Below are 19,891 nucleotides of genomic sequence, written 5' to 3'. Positions count from 1 at the left end.
GATAAAACGAGGTGTGATTACTCTGAAAAAGGAAAATGTGAATGGCACAGAGGGAAAACTACAGAGCCCCTAAAGCAGGGGTCTCCAATGCGTCGCTCAGTGGCCTGATTGGAGGTAGCTCGCCAATTTCGCATTGCACGCTCAAGTTCGTTATTTCAAATGTATGTGCGCGACAAGACGAAAAAATCTCAACTTTTCAGAATGCCGCAAGAGCACTGCATGTCATGTGACAAGAACCAACATTGAAAGCTCAGTCAACATGCAGAATGGGGGTGCACCCAAACACGTGGTTTGTGTTTTTCTGTTCTCCATAAATAAATCTTGCAGCAAAGCTGCAGCAAGCGTTTTTTCAGAAGGTGGAAATCCATTAGCTACTAAAACTTCTTTGTTGTTGTGTTGTTGCTGATAACTGTTCATCTTTTCAAGCGAAAAGTTCGCTCATTTAAAGGGGACATATCATGCAAAATCCACTTTTTTAGCCCTTAAATGCATTTTGTTGTATATTTGGAGTGTTTATAAGTACAGGAAAGATGAAATGATTCTCTTCAGGTGCTTTGTTTATATCTTTATATTCTGTTTTGGTCATATTTTTCAACCTGTTCAGATTTTTCTGTTCTCTATGACGTTTTTTGAACTACAACGTCACCGTATTTGCAGCGGAACTGCCAATTAAGGACATTGACTACCGTCCAAAACTTCGAGCAATCCGCCATTATTATTTCTCGCTCCGATTTTGTAGTCAGAGCTCAATGATGCAGAAGTTACGAGAGGGCAAGTCAAAATGTTCGTTTTTTGGATGTAGTGACCTGAAGCACTTCAAGGATTCCCACTTCAACAACCTCCGCCAGTAACGTTATACAGAAGGGTTTGCCGATTGACTTCGTCTGAATGAGAGGTAAATTCCTTCTATCTTCGGAGACGACGAACAGAGCATTTCGATAAGCTGTAAATATCGTTAATAAAAATAAAGTACTTTACTTTCTTAAAACACATGGTGGTCATGGCTTATGGTTTAGCAGTACCTTTGTCTTTCTTTGTTTTTGTTTTGAAGTAACGTTACACGTCTGCATTGTTATTGTTCTTGAGTTTCATCAATGGTCATTTAGCTGCTTTTCTGATGATTTTCTAAACGTATCATATTATCAATACAGATTGTTTGTGGTAAGATTAGACCGTAGTCATTTATTTTGTCAGTGTGCTTGTTTTATCAAGAGAAATAGTCGACTTTCACTAATAACACAAAACAGTTAACTCACATACCAATACATCCATATGAAGGTTGTTCTAAAGGTTCGTCGTCGTCTTTATCAACTCGCTCGCTCTGGCTCGAATATGTAAGGCTTGATGGACAAGTCTTCTGTTGTTGACATTTTATTAATGTGTGAATAAAAATGTTCTTTGAAGGTATCGTATATAATCGTATATCTCTAATCAAACTACAATAATGGCCGAACGTGGGGAGTTGAACTGACCGTGAACTCATCGACATGCGCTTTCATGACTCTCCTGTTCGAACTCGTTCATCAAAATGAACAAATCTTTTTCCGAAAAAAAGATTTGTTAATTTTAATGACGAAAACGAGTTCGAACAGGAGAGTCGCGAATTTGCATCACAGAACAGAGCAAGGCGACCATTTGAGCTTATAAAACTTAAACTTTTTTTATTTATTTATTAAATGAGCGATCGTTTCACTTGATAAGACCATTATTCATTGTCTGGAATCGTTTAAAGCCCTTTGAACAGTTTGCACTGAAACTGTCTTTCGGACCTTGAACCATTTGGTTTCCATTATATGGATAAAAATGCTGGAATGTTTTCATCAAAAAAACTTAATTTCTTTTCGACTGAAGAAAGAAAGACATGGATATCTTGGATGACATGGGGGTGAGTAAACTATCAGAGAAAGTTTTTTCAAAAGTGAACAACTCCTTTAATGTTGGAATTTTGCAGAACTGCATGCATAAGCTTTAAGCGAACACCAAGTGTCCAGAGAATACAACAATTATGAATAAAAAGGACAGGATTTTAGCATAGCATTTTTTTTCTCGTCTCTTCCCCCCTAAGCCTCAGGGTTTCAGAGTTTTACACTTTACAAAATGACAGGAGGAAGCCAAGGGATGTGAATAACTGAAGTAAACAAAAAGAGCCTTTGTAGGACACATTCTTCTTGCTGCTCTCTGGAGCTCTCTCCCGTTTACTACGTTACAAACAGATTAAAGAAGCAGCCCCCAGTCCCTCGGGACTCCCTTTAAAGCCTCGCACACCCTATACCTCCACTGCTGTCCACATCCTTTACCTCGAGAAGAGGAACGAGACAGAAAAGGGAGGCAGAGTAAGAGGAATACTAAAAGAGAACAGAGTGTGCCACACACAAAGACGTACAGAAATTACCCCCTCGCTAAATGGGTGATAAGAAATCACACAAGAGCACTGCTCTTTTCGCACACACAAGACACAATTGCATCTTAGACGTCTTGAATCTGTAATTTGCTCATTTAGTCCCAGAATGCCCCTTTTCAGCCTTAGCAGCAAAGACCAATTCAAGTGCAAACAAAAAAATGAGAACAGAAAAAAAGGATAACTGTATCTTCCAAGTTTTTCCACACACCAAAAAGAGAGAAACTTGGTAATCACCACCCACAAAACGAAACTGAGAGGAAGACGTCGAGTTCTATGACACAATGGCCTCGCCTGCTGCTGAAGAATGAAAGTCGGCCATCAGAGATGTGTCTTCATGGGCCATTGTGCTTGACTGCGATCTCCATCGATCTCACTCTGTCTCCCGCTCTCATTTCCTGTGGATTAGAACTTCCCTCTTCACTGCTTTACAGTAAGACTATATCACACTTCCTCTCTCTGAGGACACTGGGGGACGATTGTAACGGGGGACATTTCTAACGCTCAAAATGTCTTCAGTCACACTCCAAGTTAGTGTGATGACACTTACTCAGCAAAACGAGTCAGTCGGTAAAGATCAGTCTCAGCCTGAGAAAGAACGATATGATCTGTTCACTTTTAATATACGTATATATAAAAGATAGTCTTTTTATTTAATTCAATTGAATGATTATTTTTAAAAAATCCATATTTTAGCCACGATATACAGTAGACATTTTTATTTTATATATATATATATATATATATATATATATAATTAATGTTACAAAAATTGCAAACATCAATAACAAAAAAAAATAAAATACAAAAATAGGTTGTACAAAATGTTTATTTTAGGAAGGTTGAGCGTCTTCGATTGTTGTGAACGAATGAACAAACAAACAAATTACTGAATATTGCACCCTATTTTGTACTCTTTGTAGAAACTAAGCACACCAACTTTGACGTGTGTGTGTGTGTGTGGTTCAGGTAAAACCTGCACTCTTAGAAAAAAGGGTTCATTGGGGTTCTATATATGAAGCATATGGTTATTTACTCAACTCCAAAGAACCTTTTATGCTAAAAAAAAGTTTCTATAATGACAAGAAAGAACCCTTTTGGCACAAATATTCTTTTTAGGCTATTATTCATTCATATATTGCATTATTCTGCACCATTTTTAGTTGTAATTAAATTATTATTTATTAAACTGTTGTAGTAACTTAATATCATATTTTAATCTTGCTGGTTTTGGGAGGAGAACAACTGAAATGGCACTTTTCGTGTGATATTAATTAACCACATAAAATGATATAAATATACACATTTTCTAACCCCCATATCTTGAATTTTGTGATCATTCACATGCATTCATAAATACATTTTAGGGTCTTGATGTTTGTCAAGAATATATAAATATTTAATCCGGAAAGGACAAAACAAATGATAATGAATGAACCCATATAGAACCTTTTTCCTGGTTACAAAGAACCCTAAAGGGTTCTTATCATTGAACCCTTATAAAGAGTTCTGTAGGGGGTTCCAAATAAGTAGCACTGATAGAACCTTTTAAGGTTCTATATAGAACCTTTTCGGTCCCACTTCATATTAAGTGGCTTTAAGTACTATGTACTTACATTGAAATTAATAATTTGATACAATGGACTTATTGTGTACATACATGCTTTTACATTGTACTTATATTTTGAAAATACCTGCATGTAATTACAGCTGTAATTAATAAATGTAATTACATTTGTAATTGCACAGTTGACCCTTCCCTTACACCTTAACCCACCCTTAAACCGACCTATACAACCACACCTAACCCTAACCCTACCCATATCACTCCTCAATAGCAACAAAATTGTTTTGCAATACAACCTGAACAAAATAAGTACATTGTACTTATTTTTCGATGTAAGTAAAGCCACTTAATATAAAGTGGGACCACCTTTTCTTCTAAGAGTGTATGTTTAGGGGACATTTTTGTGTCCCAATAATGAGAACAGCTTATAAATCATAATAAGTGATGTTTTTTGACAGTGCGTGAGCTTAGAATTACTGTATAAGGTTCTATCTCCACTTTTGGGCGAAATTGAGTTTGACATAATCTGATCCATTAGGTGTTTATTAATGCCTGTGTGGTGTTATTTTTGTAAAAAAAAAAAAAAAAAAAAAAAAAAAGATTAATAGATAAAGCTATAATAGAAGAATATACTACATAACAGTTTTGCCAGCTGCGATGTACAAACTTTGATGCTCAACTACCCTAAACGGAGATAGAACGAGTGTGTGTGTGTGTGTGTGTGTGTGTGTGTGTGGTTGAGGACACATGCTCCTCATCTCATGTGAAGCGCTGTCCTTTTCATAGGGAGCGACTAAAGGCTTCCCACGGCACTGAAAAGGGCACCATAACCTGCTGGCAATTAACAAGCACCACAGCCGGGAGAGAGGGAGAGAGAAAGACAAAGACTAGAAGAAAGAGAGAGAAAGATAGAACAACCAAGAGGGACCGTGATAGAGAAAGAGAGAGGACAAGGCTGATTCATCAGATGAAATGGGATGGGGAACAGGGCAAATAAACGAAAAATCGTCACAGAATGATGAAGAAGAGAACTTCAAGGCCACAGGGAAGAGAGACGGGGGAAAGGAGAGGCGAGGGAGGGAGATCAGGGGGAGGTAAGGCAGCTGGAAGGAAAGGTGGCATTAAGATGAAAGAAAGCATGCAGAGAGCAGTTGCACTCCAAGCGAAGGTCAGGAAGCAAAACAGTGATGTACGGAGAGGAGAGAAAGAGTGAGAAGGGTAATTAAGACAGAGAGAGAGAGAGTTAGGTATGGACCATGAGGGCCCTATTTTAACGATCTGAATCGCAAGTATCAAACGCAAGTAACTTTGTGGCCGGATCTCGCAAATCTAAAATGGGTTGGTCTGAAGTAGCTACATAGGTGTAGTTTGGCCGTAACGTGAAATAAACCAATCAGGGGTGCGTTTCCCGAAAGTCAACTAAAGTCGCAAGTCCCGTCGTTATCAGCATAGTTCAACGAGTCAGTGTTTCCCGAAACCATCGTTCCCGAACATTCGCAAACAGCATCGCAAAGTTGTGTGGTTTGAACGACAGCTCTCAACCTGTGGTTTCTATATTGCATCACATTTGGAGGTAATAAATCCTTATCTTGAGCAAAATAAGCAAGCTGACATTCAGTACAACCAGTGCCTTTTATTTAGAATACATACAAATGGAATTTACGTCTTTTAGTTTGTCAAAAGATTTGAAGTACCGTGTTTGAAGAGTGCGCATTTGCGAACGTGCTCTACTATGTAAGAACGAGCCAAATATTGAGTCTGGTAATAAAGCAAAATAACTGAGAACAATTAGAAATAGTCCTCAGATTGCATGTAATTGTAATTTATATTAACCAATCTAGTGTTAATTGGATCTCAAACAGTTTCATTAAAAGTAGTTATTATTCCACCACATGCGAAGCCAAAGTGGTTGAACGATACTTTGCGACAATTGGTTTCGGGAAACAGTCGTGAGTAGCTAGTTGATTTCTCCAACGAATCGTACTATGGTAGTGAAGCAGCGAACTACGTCTTTGTACGGGAAACAAACAATAAAGCGTCATCTAACATTCCCTTTAAAAGCAGGTGCGCTTGTTCCATGGCGGATTGCTATAATAATGGTGGATTTGGATGGCACACACCAGAAACTGTTCACAGCCCAGGAGACTGACATTCTTGTCAGGGCTTAAAAGACAGAGAAGTGACATTGTATGGGGATGGAGGAAACCCACACAAATTAATTTTGGTTAAACATGGGTTTGGTAAATGTGTAAGCTAGATTTATGCCTATTTTTTCACATCTTCATGGACACAACAATGATTTCCCTTGAGTGGTAATATTTTTCCTTGTAATTATGTATGGTTTGCAAAAATTGGAACTGCTGTGTGTATATAGCAGCAGTATATGAGAGAAGTATATGTATATGAGTATATGAGAGAAGCAGGAGTGTATGCGCGTTGTGCACACACTACATTATGGCCAAGCATGCACCCTTAAAATAGCATCTGAATAACACGCCACTGACTTTAGACGAGGTTTTGGACTTTAGACTGGCGGAATTGTTTTCTTGAACTGCAAAATAGCACAAGGGAACGTTTGCGCCGGAACACGCCTCGTCTTTTCACTGAACCACTCCCGGGAGCGCAAGTTCATTCCCTAATTTACCGCTGAAATAGGAATGATATATGCGTCGGTGTATCAAGTCATTTGCACTGGGTTCAAGATAGGGCCCAGTCTGTCAATGTCAATTACCAAAGGCAACAGTGAGAGGAAGAACTTGACTGAATATGTTTGAGTTTGTGAACATGTCTGTCAGCCTAACAGCTCTCTGGAATCTTTGGATTTTAATTGGTTAATTGCAACATTCTGGCATCAAATATATTCTGGAAAGACCTGTAAACTGTTTTGACCGTCGTCCTTGGCAATCAAATTTCTACATTTGTTAGTTTCATGTCTCTCATAGCTCTCCACAGTCACACAATCCAATCATTTCAGCTTTTCATTTCCATGTGCTCTTATTTATATATTGGGAAAGTAGCATATTAAGTAATAAGTGGGATATGCAGGAGCTCATTATCACAAAATAAAACCTTCAAAGGAATATACAAGACCTCATTAACCTGTGTATGATGACAGCACATTATTCTGTACTTTTATGTCCTGTAGAAGTATTTTATACAAATAAAAAATACATTTACTAACTGGTCATTTTTTTATTAACAACAACAAAAAAAGCTTTAAATTCTGCCCTCAAGTAGCATTAAACATTTTTTATAATAAATAAAACATTTATTTGTTATTATATTTATTATAAATATAATATTTTATTTATATTTTTTAAATACATTACAATTTGTATTCAGCAACGACACATTATAATGTTTCGAAATGAAAGGAAAGACATTTATTGTTACAAAATGTCTCTGTTTTAAAGAAATGCTGTTTATTAAACTTTCTATTCAGCGAATAATTGTGAAAAAGTGTCCTGGTTTAGACAAAATATATATATATAAATCAGCACAACTATTCAACATCGATAGTAATAATAGCAGCAAATCAGCATATTAGAATGATTTATGAAGGATCATAATGACACTGAAAATTCAGATTTGCCATTAGCGTTGTCACATGCGTAGACATTCCATGGACATAATGACTTTTACTTTGTACAAACATTATATTATATATCCCTTTAAACCCACTCATCACAGAAAACGTTCTGCATTTTTACATTATCAAAAAAATAAAATAAAAAAAAAACATAATTCAGTATATAATTCAGAGAGAGAGAGAGAGAAAGTAATGCCCATATAATCTTGATCTCACTTCACCACTTACAGGTGTCAGTTCACCATCCAAAGCTAATGAATATGACAAACCATGTTTGCCCGCACCATCAATATCCATAAGACCCTCTAACATCAACACGCTCTATTCACAAACATCATCTGCACATGCACGTCCTAACTGCACGTAATCTGGCCCTCCACATGCAAACAAATTCCACACAGCAGCTTCACTCAAAACAAATTAACCAGTAACAAATACAGTGCAGACTGCTTCATCACACATGCCACAGCTGCACCTCCACACTTCTGGAGAAACATTACTCAGCCGCTGTACACACATCATATAGTCCATCAATTATGCCATCATAATCAAAATCAATGTGTTGCCATGCTTTTTTTTTTTTTTTTTTTTTTTTTTTTTGCCAGTCTTGATTAAAATCACCCCGTGGAGGATTCGATTTGGTTGGAGGGATTAAATGTGAATGATTGTGATTGTACAAGAGTAAAGCCAAGGCAAGTTGTAAACTCTGAAAGAAAGAAAATAAAACATTAAAAAGGAAACTCTGGTAAGGTCATTCCGTACATAAAAGGGAATTCATGATTACAAGCCTTGCATGGTGCAAAGTTCATTTTTTCCCCATCTTTTTACATTCTCCAGAGATGCTTTTGAAGACTGTCAAAAAAAAAAAAAAAAAAAAAAAACTTTTGTGAATGATTTAAAGAGATACTCCACTTTTTTTTGGAAATAGGCTCATTTTACAACTCCCCCAGAGTTAAACAGTTGGGTTTTACCGTTTTCGAATCCATTCAGCCGATTTTCTGATATTTAGAAGAATATTGGTTACTGATATTCTTCTAAATATCAGAAAATCATCTGAATGAATTCGTAAAACTCAAATGTTTAACCCTGAGGGAGTTGTAAAATTAGCCTATCCCCCCCCCCCCCAAAAAAAAAAAAAAAAGTGGAGTATCCCTTTAAGATGAGAAATGGGCTTATATCACCAAAACTGATTGTAGAGTCACAACGTTCAAACTAAAGACTGGTTGAAACTATCTTGACTGTGACTATCTTTTAATAGGATATTCAGTTTTAGGGCCTCAGAGATACATTTTTACAGCTCAAAAATATATATTTAACATTTAAGTTTTTTCTAGTCTTACTCTAGTTTTCAGAGTCCCATGATATATTGAGCTGAATTTGTGCATGTTCTTCTTATTATTATTATTATCAATGTAAAAAAAAAAAAAAAAAAAAAAAAAAAATTGTAGGTTTCAATGAAAAGAAAGAAATATTTTGCAAGATTAAACATGTCTTTACAGTTGTCTCATGTCTAAACATGATTAATTTTCATGTTTAATTATCAATGAAATGGATACCATACATTTTTGAAGGTAATGTTTCAAGGTAGAGTGCCAGTGAAGACATGAAAATATTAAGATCAATTCTCTGCTGAATCAATTTAACTAATCATGAAAATTGAATCTGCATCAGAGAGTGATGCTTGCTATGAATAAATGAATTCACAGAAGTAGAAGAAGAAGAAGAAAAAAAGCAAACTTCACCATTTTCCCTTGATTATGCACAGGCACAGTGTGATAACTACAGTGAGCTGGAAGCAATTAGAAATCACTCTATTGTGGTTCAGGAGACAACAATAAAAGAGCTGGCAAGAGAAAGATCGTAATCGTGAAAATCTGAAGCTGGGAATTGTTTAAATGAACAGATAATTGCATGAGGAGGAAAAAAAAACAGTGACAACACAAACAGATCTATATTAAAAAAAAAACAATGAGAGAGAGAGAGAAAAAAATAATACACCTATTAAGTCCAGAGCCTCTAATTTTCTCTTCAATACAGTACAGTATCAATCTCCCCCTGCAAGCGTCTGATAAAGAATAAAGAGCACTGAATGTTGCTTCACTCCACTGGCTTGAGCTTTGGGAGTGATTTTGCCATGTTTGGGTTTATAATAGCGATAAAAATCTCAATACCTCGCCTCTTTTTAATCACACCAGCGCATTCATCTCGGAATGATTTGGAATGTAATTTGGTGGGAGAGGTAATCAGGTTTTTGCGTTAATTGACTTTGCGGCCTGCAGATAGAAGGGTTTTTCTGCTCCAGTAATTACCACCCACCATTCGCCTGTCTAGTCTGGTCTTCCTGTTGCCGTGCCGACCACCTCCCGGTGTGTATTAATGATGCGTGAGGTGTGCTGTGCCAGCGGGGAGTTACACAAAAGGAAATACTCGGGACACACAAGATTCTAGCGTTCACGCACAGGTACATCCTGTCTACGAGTCGGCGCAGCACACGCAGCTACCATCACAATCAACAGCTGTATCCATTAAAACTGCAACATTTTAGTTTTGTTGTACCGTGTCCCTCACTCTCAAAGTGTGTAGTCGGTGACCAAAGTTGCCGAAGGTCAGTCTCTTTTGCTCACTGTCGAAGAACAACAGTAACTCGCTGTCAGTGTGAATGTATCCGCGTCTCACTGCCTTGCGTCTCTCTCTTTGTCCTCTTCTCTCTCACCTTATTTGTGATGCTTCAAAAACTCTTTTGTATCGCTCCTCCCCGATATAAACAGACTCCGAGCGCAGATGTTTTCCGACACAAATACAAACAGAGCGTGAACTAGAATACATGCGCGACTCTCAAAGCTTCTAAATAAACAGGCACAAAGACACAACCAAAGCATATCAACAGACAGAATTACATCACCAAGAGCTCACGATGCAGTCAAAACAGAAAATAAACTCGTTTGTTTGACATTTTCTTGTACATCTATAGGCTGAGAGATGCTTAATACTAAGTTCTACCAGTAGGAGGAGCAGTTTTAAAAAAACCTAGTGCCTGAACTCACTTTATAAGAACCTGCTGAGTGAAATAGGACGCAGCATGTGTGTCATTTCATAGAGATCCCTAAGGAAAAGCAACATTGTTTCATTTTTTGAAGACAACGCGGTAATAAAGCTCCTGTTGTGGCGTCTGACAGGTTTTTTGGATGGGAATGGCATCACAAGACAATCAAATCAGATTGAAGCCTTGTGTTTTGAAAACTGGGAATTGGGTGTCGAATTCTCACTTTGACGCTTAGAATGATACGTTTATTTCATCTCGCTAATTCAATTAACGTAGCGACAAAGACTTCATCATGGGGACTCATTATGATTGCAAATACAAACATTGATGTAAATATGCTCTCAACTGGGTTGAATAGGTAATAAGAGATCTATGTCAGTGAGAATCATGTGACAGACATTGTGTGTGTGTGGAGGGGGTTGCAGATGTATGACTTACGGGTTTCCGTAGTCCCAGACCACACACTGAGGATCTGTTGTGCCCTTAGAGGAGAAAGAAAGACAGAAAGAGTTGAGAATGACTCCAAAACAAGACAATAAGTGTTTGCATGACTGTACATTAGAGAGGAAAATTTCATATATAGTGTTTGCATTTGTGTCTGTTGAACATATGCGATTTATATTAACATATCAAACCAGGTGGCATCTGTAAACAAACAATGATTGCCGTTAATTTGAAACATGTTGTTACAGCCTGAAACCAAACGAACAATGTGTTTGTATCATATTTCTGACTCAATGATTTGCTACATAACACAAATATGATTTTATGTGCTAAATGATAGGGAACCTGCATCCACATACAGATCCAGTTCCAGTGTGCGGACAATGTTTTTTTGAAAAAAAAAAAAAAAAAAAAAAACTGAATGAATAGATGAATGAATGAATGAATATTATTAAATATTAAAATAAAACAATTTTACTCGGTCATTCCACTGGCTCGAATCAACTTTTTTAGACACACTAACAGATGGCTTTCCTACTCACATTCATAATGAGAACAAATATTATTAAATATTAAAATAAAACAATTTTACAATTTGAATATATATTCAGCATTTAAAGAAAATGACTTAGAGTCATAAAACTTAACTGTAAAGTGTTCATAGGTGCCAAGTATAATGCACACCTTTTATATTTTTTCATATTTCTTAAAATAAACTGTCAAATCATGTGTAAAAATTGCTGTATTTCACTATAGTTGGGGATAATACACCAGAATATGCCAGAATTTAAAGCTCAACACATTTGAAGATAGTGACTTAAACTAGAAAGACCAAAGAAATTGAGTTTGAAAGGTGACGCCCACTATTGTTAAGAGATGAGCCGACAACCGTAACCCTGAAAATGTGTGAAGCGTGTTAAATGTAGAGGCAAGCAAGTATACTATATATATAAAACACTGTCAGACAAAAAATGTAATAATAATAATAATGATGATTTCTCTTGAGCCCTGAGTGCAAACTCCAGATGAATAATTTAAAAAAAAAAAAGAAAAAAAAATCTTATTCTTAATTCATTGCTTCGGTAGAGTCTGGGCTAATGCTCAGTGTGAGGCTCTAATCAGTGTTCAGTGATGCAAATCTGGATGAACAACTCATTATCGATTCTTCAGCGAATCAACCAGTATAATTGACTAATAGTTATGCCTCCTATGTATTATGAAGGAGGAATCTCATTTGGGATCTTATGACCTGAACAATGATCATCTCTAACCTTCAGGGGTATAACAGACAACCATGGGAGCTGCCAAAATCAGAGAGCAATTATGTTTTCTTATGTGGTCTCAGAGAGGTTGTGTACTTCAAATGAGGGCAGGCACAGCGAGATACAGACACTCGCACCGTTTTAAACATTTCATTGCCCCCAAGTGGCTAAGCAACGCCACACACTGGATTGGATCAGAGTTGACAGCTGACACAGAGTAATACGTGTTTGAATGACAGATGCTTGACAGTCACAGTCCCCTCCACAGAGTCCAGAAACATTCCCAAAGCTGTTCGATCAGTATAATATGTCTAGTAAGGCAAGTTTTAAGTGTCCAGTATGGACTCGGTCATTCCACTGGCTCGAATCAACTTATCAGACACACTAACAGATGGCTTTCCTACTCACATTCATAATGAGAACAAATGAACTGAGCATTTGTGTCATCGCATGTGGTAAACAAAATATGCAACCAAATAGATCATTTCATTTTGACTCTCAAATGACTGACGGTAGGATGACATCGGCGATCAATAACTGGCACAGACGTCCGCACACACATGTTACGACTGATGAATGGGGAGGAGCGCCGGCCAATGACACATCTGGAGTGCACCGCCTCCATTTCCCAGCATCCCCTGGGGGTCAGGATGGCTGTCTCAGAGCAGCTGTCCACATAGAGAGGGACAAGTCCCAACACACAGGCTCAGCCCCCCTCCCCCCACCCCTCATGTTCCAAACATCTGTGTCCAGGGCACCGCTGCACAATCTGGACACCGACCCCCGCCAATGTCTTTCGTTCACAGATGGGGCTCACCCAGGACCACGGCTGAGCGGGGCATGACCTCGGTGTGACGAGGGACTCGTGCATAGAAAACAATCATGGATCACGTCCACACCAGCATTCCCAAAACTCACTTTTCTATGAAGGAGATAGCAGGTAAAGGTTGCCATGGCGACTCGGGGAACATCACAAAGGCAGTGTTCTCTGCACAGCTGATATCTGCACTGATGCACAATCCAATCTGCAGGTTTCACGTTCTGCATAAATCCTTGCGGGTATATTTTTATTACATTTCCCCCCCTTCTATAAAATATTCAGAGCCTTTGTGTAGTACTTTATGTCCTGTGTTTTTAGGGGTTGTTAAAGATGTACTATTCATAACAGAGGATTATTAATAGAGGGTCATCGCAACTGTATTTCGTGCCTGATTAAGATGTTCAAATAGACTCACTGTGCTAGAAGTGTGTGCACACACCAATGCTCAGGCAATTTGTCAGCATGAGTGAACGTGCATTGGTTATAGGTCATAAAAACTGGTACAGTTAGACCGAAAGGGGAAATATGAAAACATATAAAAAGACAGAAGTTTTTTGTATGTTTATCAACCCCAAACTTAAGAACGCCAATGATACAGTATGGTTTTTGCAATATAATGATGCAATATGTAATAGTTTGTAGAGGTGGGGCCTCTATGTTAAAATATGAATAAAAAGCATAAGGTACTTACATTGAGCAAAGGTGCAAGTTCCACTGATACCAAGGGCTCGGTTGGTTTCGGTAAGGGACGTACCGTCACTGTCAGAATCTTTGAGCTGATCACGAATGGATCTCTGGAAGGAAGGAACATAGAGCGAGTTAGATCCAAAATCGACTTCACGCTCCATTTCACATCTATCGATAGGTATCAGGGTTGAGCATTATTCCGAATATAAGAACGGTCTCCCTTCATGAGTGAAACTGCCACAAACAACAGGATGCTTAATTGGAATTTGAAATTAAATGACAGAATATTGAAATCTGAAACTGAAATTCAAGTCACTCAACATATATGTTTATGAGTTTATAAGTATTTAGATACTTTTTTGTTTCAATATTTCTATAAAACTATCTTTTAAATATTGTTTTCTTTGATTCAGTTTGTTGTGGAAGTAATATGAAGAGTAAACTCAACACTTGTATGTTTAAATTCTGAGTACAATTTATATGTTTCAGTTTAAATTGACCCTAATTGGTTTCAATACAAGTCATGAAAAATCACACAATACAACAAAAATAAACATGGAACACATTATTTTTTTTTTAAATGTATTTGACAACTATTTGGATAAAAGTGTCTGCCAAAGGCCTAAATGTAAATACCTAAACAAGAAATTATATATAAAAATAATAATAATAATAAATTATATATAGGTCAACCAGTATTTTTGATAACTCAATTTTATGTTGCAGGTCAATTCTGCATGATGTATGCCACCTCAGTTCAATTTGATTCAACTGAATTGTGAAAGGTGCAGACCCAAGGATGATATTCGATGGCATGAAACAATGTGCCGTCTGTGTTTGTGTCTTTTAAATCCATGGCAGAGCTATTTTGGACCATCCTACGCTAAACAAATCCATCCATGTTTGGTGTGTGTGTGTGTGTGTGTGTGTGTGAATGTGTGTGTTATGGAGAGATATAAAACTTGTGAACCATGCGTGGGAGTTGGGTCACATGGAGTCACATTCTGTCACAAACAAATCGGGCAGGTTAGTTCCCTCTGGGGCAGTGGGAGCAAGGATGTGTCTTCTGAGCAGAAAATTAATGAGACAAAAACCAAAAGCAGGCTAAAAACAAACAAATAGCTCGGATCCCATACATATTCAACAAGCCCCGTCACAATCAGCCACAGTGAGGAGCAATGACCTGGATACCAGGACCTCTTACATGGCTCACAATAGAGACAGAAGCAAACACATGCAGCGGTTGTCGCCACACTCTTGTGTTCCTCGTCAGGGTTGAGAGCGCTGACATGCTCAGTGAGTTTGGACAGTGAACTACAGACCACTGCAGGGCAAGACACGAATCTACCTAATTACACTCTATAGAGAGGGTCTCAGACGTGGCTGGACTGAGGGCAAAGGCAACACAGTTGCACTGGAATATCTAAAAAAAAAAAGGCTTTGCACAAACCATGCGTGGCATGATTATTTTCCATAAGTACCCTTTACGTCCACACTCAAAGTGCAAATGATGTGTGACTATAGGAATATGAACAAAATACATGTGAAAACAGTCCTTGTTAACCCTGAGCTCCTAAAAAAAAAAAAAAAACACCATATGAGATTGTCATATTTTCCACAATTGCATTTGTGTTTTAGTCAAATAATTGAATTAGTCACAATATTTTTATTTTTTTATTTCAATGAATGGGGAGGGGAAACTAAAAAGAAAAAAAAATCATTTTATTATTTCATTTAATAAAATCAAGACAAATAAAAAAATGGGCATAAAAATAGGCACTAATTAAAGGTTAATAAACCATTGAAATTGTATTGCCTGCCCTATTACAAATTGAATTGTCACTAGATAACAATGATAACAATAGAGAAATGTTATCAATTTAATGGCATAATTTAATTGATATTATAAATCAACTGAGAACAGAAAAATAGATTAAATATAACTTAATTCAAAATTGAAAACTACTATTCAAAATAGATTTTTAATCACATGTGGTCAATCTCTGTGAGAACCGAGTGAGAACAGCTGAGTCAGTTTGATAAGCAGGCCAGCTAAAGTGTTAAAGCCGGGTGACGTGGATCATTTGAGGTTTTAAGAGCCACATCCCTGGGCACAACATTAGGATATCCATGGCATGGATCATGGGATTAACAGGTAGTGCAAGAATAGAAGGTATTCTAGGAAGAGAAAGCACTGTATATCCATTTTAGTCTGCCTGGTCTACAATTAGTGCAGAGTACAGTATGGCATTGAGATGACTGGGTAAATGTGTCAACATGAATTCACCATATCAACTGTCAACCTCCCATCATATATATATATAAAAGGTAATAAGGATTCTCGACAGATTAAAACAGACTTAATGATTGTTTCACTCAAACCCTGAAGGTTCACATTTTGATAATTGTCCATGGTCTCAATCATATGCTGAGTAACAGAAAGAGTGCCCTTGACACAGCTTATAAAAAACACGTAAATGCACGCATTCACACACATTGAAGGTCTGGACTTACTTTGGTGGGGGCATGATGAAGCCGAGGGTGCGGTACAGGATTGCTCCGATCACAAAATACGCAGTGTCGTCTGATTCTGCAGGACAAAAAGAGTCAACGTATCAAAACACATTACTTACATATAAGTCACAGATCAAAACTCGACCAAATGTGACACTGGACCACAAAAACAGTCTTATGTGTCCATTTTTTAAAATTGAGATTTATACATCAGATGAAAGCTGAATGAATAAGCGTTCCATTTATGTATGGTTTGTTAGAATAGGAAAATATGTGGATGAGATACAACTATTTGAAATTGGGAATCTGAGGGGGCAAAAAATCTAAATGTAAAAAAATCGAATCGCCTTTAAAGGTTTCCATTTATGTTGGCGATTGTGCTGCATTCGCTTACAAAAATAAAATTTTGATATATTTAACCCTCATGTTACCCTCAAATCTGATATGTCTTTGTTGACTTTTTGTAACCTTTTAAGTTGACATGTTTACAGAGTTGTCCCCATTAAATTAGGAAAAGTCACTAAATCTGAAGCAAAAAATAATAAATAAATAAATAAATAAATAAATAAATAAAATGATGTATTTGCTGACGTTAAACATTGAATGTGGTCAAATTGACCCCAAGGATAATAAGAGGGTTGAGGTGGGAAATTTACTGAATATCTTCATGGATCATGATTTTTACTTAATATCCTAATGATTTTTGGGATATTTTTTTTTTTTTTTTAAATCGATAATTTTGACCCATAATGTTTTGTTGACTATATTGCCACAAATATAGCCTACCCATGCAACTTAAAACTGGTTTTGTTGTATATAAAGAGCAGGAAACATATTTAAAAATTATGGAAAAAATGAATCAGAATAAATCTTTTGTTGCAACAATCTAGTATAATGTAATAATATTATTTCCTTGTGTGTGTGCGCTCGCGCATCTAAATCTTTTTAAGTAAAAAAAATAAAATACAATGTAAATGCATGAGGAAAAAAAAAAGAGCATCATTCCTTTTATCCACATACTGTACTCATATTCAAATATGAAGGAAAAAGGATGACATCAGAACAAACATATGACCATGATAAGCAGCTCCAGCTGAGTGAACCAAAAATACAAAGCAGAATATAAAAGAGCGGCATTTAAGCAAACTCTTAGAGAGAGTCAGTGCATAGCTTGACATTTAAAAGACAAAGAAAAGAGGACTTTCGTAAAGATATGACAACTGATTCTGTTCCCAGACCATCTGTCCACTCCTCCCCACTGGCTCCGTACCCTTGTTTCATCTCTCTGCTTTTCATAGCATTTGTTATGTTCTCTCCTCTGCACGAGTGCCTTGCCTCCACACGCACCTCATCATCTGTTCTTATCTCAGACACTATTTATCATGGACCTCTTTCTTCTACATCCCTCCTCACTCCCATCCAATTCTTCTTCTCCTAGGTCGGAATGTTTTTCCCTCGTCCCTAAGTAAATGCCATCATTTTTCACTAGTGGAGGACATACTTTGGACAGGAAGTGAAAGCGATACAGTAATAGGTGATGTAACGAGCCTAAAGTCCATATTTCATTGCTCTATTGTCTTTACGTGGCAATGGAGGTCCTCACAGCTATTCAAGGTTCAGTCGGAGATGGAAAACGAACATTTAGGCCTGTTCTGAGGCACTTTGGAGGATTTTACTGCAAATTTTATGAAGAGAAACTCAGGCAAGCATGGCTGAATCGCTGTTGCAATGTCCACTGGCATTATGCAATTTAAGGTTTAATAATTGAGCTTGAATAGAGCTGGTTAAAAACACAATATGCATACTCCCTGATGCAAAAGAATATGCCCGTAACAGAGTATCATAACGTGATCTCATTAATTTGTACCTCTCTAATGTAACATCATTTTTATGGTTTAGAACTGTGGAATATTTATAATATACTTTTAACATCATTTTTTTTTTTTTTAAATACATGTTTAACACACTTTTTATTCTGAAAATGCACATTATAAATGCATCTGAAAATGTTTCTCTTCAAGTATGTTCCGGTGTTGATTTAGTATTACTTATATGCTGTTATGTATTTTTTTTATAATCTGAATTAGCTTTTATTTGTATGTATTTTATTCTTATCTGCTTTTATGAGTTGTATTATCATTTTAAACCTATTTATTTCAATTTTAGTTTTAGTAATTGTATCACTTCAACTTCAGTTTCAACTTATTTCAATTATTTGTAACATTTAAAAAAAAAAGGCTAAATGTATATTTTTTCTACCAAAAATTATTCAGACACCACATACTATATATTTGTGTATAGTGGGTGCAGGACACCATAGTTAATTTATGTAAGTTAGGATAGCAAGTGTCTGAAGATGTTTACGTTTGACTGTGTATATATATGTATACAGTATATATAACTGAAATAACAATAGATGTAAAAAAAAAAAATACAAGTCATGTACAAGTAATAATAAAATAATAATTCATTACATTTATAAAGCGCTTTTCTGGAAACTCAAAGCGCTTCACATGGAGGGGGGGGGGATCTCCTCAACTACCACCAATGTGCAGCATCCACCTGGATGATGCGACGGCAGCCATATTGCGCCAGAACGCTCACCACATACCAGCTTACTGGTGGAGAGGAGACAGTGATGAAGCCAATTGGTGTATATGGGGATGATTAGGAGGCTATGATGGACAGAGGCCACTGGGCAAATTTGGCCAGGATGCCGGGGTTACACCCCTACTCTTTCGAAAGACAACCTGGGATTTTTTATGACCACAGAGAGTCAGGACCTTGGTTTAACGTCTCATCCGAAGAACGGTGCTCTTTTGACAGCATAGTGTCCCCATCACTTTACTGGGGTGTTAGGACCCACACAGACCGCAGGGTGAGCACCCCCTTCTGGCCTCACTAACACCTCTTCCAGCAGCAACCAAGTCATAAAAGCAGATAACAAAATGACTAAAACTTAAAAATGAAAATAAAAATATACAATTAAAGTGTGCTGGGTGGTTTGACAAAAAACAAAAAACAAAAAAAAAAAACAACACTTTTTTTTCATGCATAATCAGGTGTTCAAAGCATTTTCCACTGGTTGATATGGGAATTACTAACCACATAGTCAACATTATGAAAAAAAAAAAAAGTCAGCTGGTGCTTCAGTGACTACTTCGCACAGAGAACCTGTCAATCACAGCTGTCAATCCTGATGTCAGAGCACTGTTTTTACAGCATCACATAACTAACTAAAAACTAACTTATTAAAAAAAAAAAAAAACACTTGAAATTACATCTACGTGATAGAAACTACAGTAAATGACAGAAACTATATTTGGAAAAAGGATATGTGAAGTGTAATTTAATTGTTTAGTAGGTCTCACATTCAGTTGAATTAAATGGGGAGTTGGGGTTTATGACCTAGGGCCGATCACTTGGGGGGGGGGGGGGGGGGGGTGATCGAGACATTTTGGCTTCACTTTTGAGGGCTTGTGCGGCATGCTTGGAGCAAGCCCAGAGAAAATAGACCTATTCATACAAGAGCAGTGTGTATCTGAGAGACAGACAGATTCGCACACG

The 19,891-nt window shown here is 37.1% G+C and overlaps 1 protein-coding gene across 24 annotated transcripts in view; it reads right to left on the bottom strand.

Moving 5' to 3' along the window:
- Nucleotides 1-19,891, bottom strand: part of adgrb2 (adhesion G protein-coupled receptor B2) — a 323,031-nt gene that overhangs the window by 100,573 nt on the left and 202,567 nt on the right. For all 24 annotated transcript variants that reach the window (XM_089123194.1, XM_089123186.1, XM_089123181.1 and 21 more), the window contains 3 exons: nt 16,325-16,400; nt 13,815-13,917; nt 11,036-11,079 (listed from right to left, as the gene is read on the bottom strand). In XM_089123194.1, the coding sequence (XP_088979320.1) occupies nt 11,036-11,079; nt 13,815-13,917; nt 16,325-16,400 (223 nt within the window). The remainder of the gene's footprint in view (nt 1-11,035; nt 11,080-13,814; nt 13,918-16,324; nt 16,401-19,891) is intronic.

This window comes from Pimephales promelas, chromosome 18 (assembly GCF_988280905.1).
Source record: "Pimephales promelas chromosome 18, fPimPro1.hap1.1, whole genome shotgun sequence".
In the NCBI taxonomy this organism is placed as follows: domain Eukaryota; kingdom Metazoa; phylum Chordata; class Actinopteri; order Cypriniformes; family Leuciscidae; genus Pimephales; species Pimephales promelas.
The sequence above is the reverse complement of the archived record's forward strand: the minus strand, read 5'-3'. Positions and strand labels throughout refer to the sequence as shown.